Source organism: Echinops telfairi, unplaced genomic scaffold (assembly GCF_000313985.2).
Source record: "Echinops telfairi isolate 266 unplaced genomic scaffold, ASM31398v2 ScPeMD7_7466;HRSCAF=8504, whole genome shotgun sequence".
Taxonomy (NCBI): Eukaryota; Metazoa; Chordata; class Mammalia; order Afrosoricida; family Tenrecidae; genus Echinops; species Echinops telfairi.
This window is the reverse complement of record NW_022111366.1, coordinates 6,394,456-6,397,332: the sequence shown is the minus strand read 5'-3', so window position 1 is coordinate 6,397,332 and position 2,877 is coordinate 6,394,456. Positions and strand designations below refer to the sequence as shown.

Sequence of the window (2,877 nt, the reverse complement as noted above, 5' to 3'; positions counted from 1 at the left end):
CTTCCTAACCCTTCTCCTTTCCCCGGGCAGGGTGCTATCGTGGCTGTCACCGGTGACGGTGTCAACGACTCTCCGGCCCTGAAGAAAGCAGACATCGGGGTTGCTATGGGCATCGCTGGCTCTGACGTGTCTAAGCAGGCTGCTGACATGATTCTTCTGGACGACAACTTCGCCTCCATCGTGACTGGAGTAGAGGAAGGTGAGAAAGGGGTGTGTTTCTTGCTCTCCGGGACCCGGTTGGGTTTACTTCCTGGGTATGGGAAGAGCTGTCTCTCCTGCCGTGCAAGTAGACGGAACATCTTCCTCTCCTAGGTCGTCTGATCTTTGATAACTTGAAGAAATCCATTGCTTACACCCTGACCAGTAACATTCCAGAGATCACCCCCTTCCTGATATTTATTATTGCAAACATTCCACTACCGCTGGGGACCGTCACCATCCTCTGCATTGACCTGGGCACTGACATGGTGAGTGGACGTCCCCACCCCCCCACGGCAGGTAATGGGAAGATGTGGGACAAGACCGCGTCAGCTGGCATCGGGCAGGACACTGCTGCGTCAATGCACACGTAGGACAAGACGGTCCCGGTGGTAACAACATCCAGTCTGTCCCTAACTCTACTGCTGGGAAGGGGAACCTTGTTTTCTGTTGAGGGCCGTTCTGAATATTCATACATCATTCTCGGGCTATAGGAAATCATCAGCTTGAAAATCGGCCTGCTCTGTTCGGTCGGACACTGACTGAGCTACCCCGCTCCCGATGGGGTGGCCGCGGTCTGCGCCGTGACCTGGTCTCGGTGATTTCGCGGGCCTGACGTTCCCCATCCCCGCTCTCCAGCGTCAAAGGGTCAGACGCCGTCGTTCGTGCAGGCTTCCTCCGTCAAACTGTGTTTCGTCAGCTGGGAAACTTTCCCTTTTGTAGCGTTGGGATTTTCTCTTTCTAAGAACCTACCGTGGTGATTCGGTAACAGTGGGTGTGGCTTGGGGTTTGTAAGCACCACGTCCAGGAATGGCGAACAGAAGGAGTCTTCTCACGGAGGTCTCAAAGCATCCGCGCCCGTTCCTGGCGCCGATTCCGTCCCATCTCCCTCCCCGCCCGCAGGTCCCTGCCATCTCTCTGGCGTACGAGCAGGCCGAGAGTGACATCATGAAGAGGCAGCCCAGAAACCCCAAAACGGACAAGCTGGTGAACGAGCGGCTCATCAGCATGGCCTACGGGCAGATTGGTAAGCCACGGGCCGTGGTGCCGTCCGGGGCATTTGAGTCGTCGTGTGGGCAATCGTGTGCAGGGCCTTCTGTGGCTCCTCTTCCACATGGGGAGGAGTGCTTTACCATCCAGTTAATGCTGTCTGTGGAGACTCGCTGTTTAGACTCGCACCGGGAGACTGGGCTCGGTTTCTCGGAGACGGAAGATGCCCTTCCTCCTGAAGATTGCACACTAGCCGCCTGGGCCCATCCAAGGGCGGCTCTGAGCTGGGCCTCTAGCCTGCCATTCCTGGGAGAGGGGAGGCGGCTGGCATCCGTGCTCCCTGGGGATGCACCGCAGCTCACCAATTGGGCTAGAGAAGGGGGCATTGGAGACGCCAGGGTTTGAAGGTCCGGCCAGCAGGTCACACCGACAGATGGTGACGGTGCAGCCCACTTCCCCGCAGTGCAGGGTTTCTGCTGCACCGTGGAGCATAGCCACTCACTGGGCAGGGAGTCCCACAAAGCAGCTTGCTCTAAGAGCACTGCTAGTCTCCCATGGAGAGCCAGGGAACTTGTTCTTGTGGACTGACGGTGCCCGGGAGTACAGGAGGGATGTTAAGCCACATGGAAGTTAGACTCAGGAGTGGTCTAACCTCTGCGGCCAGCTAGGGAATTGTGGAGCACCTCGCCAGCCCCCACCCCCCACAAAAGCTCATTCTGAGATGGAGACTGGTCCAGAGCAAAGGATAGCACAGTGTGATTGCATCAGTCACTGTGGTAGGGGACACAGCAGGGTCCTGTGATCCCTTCCACTGATGGCATCCCCCAAGGAGTCAAAATGCCCAGAAAGGCTGGCCAATTGACAAGGTATAAACAGTCTGAAACATTTTTTAGAGTTTCCCAGAGACTGAAAGAGGGGAAAAGTAATGCTGCTCCTCACTCCCTCCCCCAAGGAGTAGCAGGAGCAGGTGGTGAAGGTGTAGAGGTGGGTTTTGAAGGGCAAGACAGCTGCGTTCTCCTTCCAGCCCTAAGATGTGACCCAAAACATAGAGGGGGTGGCGCCTGACCTGAGAGTTGTCCCTAAGGGCTAGTTGAGTGACTGGGCCCTCCCCTGTGCCACCAGAGAGGCCACCCTTGCCTGCCCACAGGCCTGCAGCAGAGGCGAGGTCCAGTCATCTCTCAACTCCGTAGGTATGATCCAGGCCCTGGGCGGCTTCTTCACCTACTTTGTGATCCTGGCTGAGAACGGCTTCCTGCCCTTTCACCTGCTGGGCATCCGAGTGGACTGGGATGACCGCTGGGTCAATGATGTGGAGGACAGCTACGGGCAGCAGTGGGTGAGTGAGGGAGGGCCCTCCTGCCCAGTACCAGAGGACGGTGGCTGTGCCCCCTGCAGCCACACGGGCAGAAGCCAGGCTCATGTGTGTGCCTCCCACGTTTCAGACCTATGAGCAGAGGAAGATCGTGGAGTTCACCTGCCACACCGCCTTCTTCGTCAGCATCGTGGTGGTACAGTGGGCTGACCTGGTCATCTGCAAGACCAGGAGGAATTCCGTCTTCCAGCAGGGGATGAAGTAAGTCACAGGACCAAGCACATCCCAGGACCGGCTTCGGAGAAGCACCTGGTGGTTTCAGCCCCACAGAGTTTTGGGATCTGGATCGATTGTTGGAGCCAAGAACCCTGGTGGTA

At 57.4% G+C, this 2,877-nt stretch overlaps 1 protein-coding gene across 1 annotated transcript in view; it reads left to right on the top strand.

Moving 5' to 3' along the window:
* Nucleotides 1-2,877, top strand: part of ATP1A1 (ATPase Na+/K+ transporting subunit alpha 1) — a 20,275-nt gene that overhangs the window by 14,593 nt on the left and 2,805 nt on the right. The window contains exons 15-19 of the mRNA XM_004714862.4: nt 31-199; nt 313-467; nt 1,102-1,225; nt 2,379-2,524; nt 2,631-2,761. Coding sequence (XP_004714919.1) covers nt 31-199; nt 313-467; nt 1,102-1,225; nt 2,379-2,524; nt 2,631-2,761 — 725 coding nt within the window. The remainder of the gene's footprint in view (nt 1-30; nt 200-312; nt 468-1,101; nt 1,226-2,378; nt 2,525-2,630; nt 2,762-2,877) is intronic.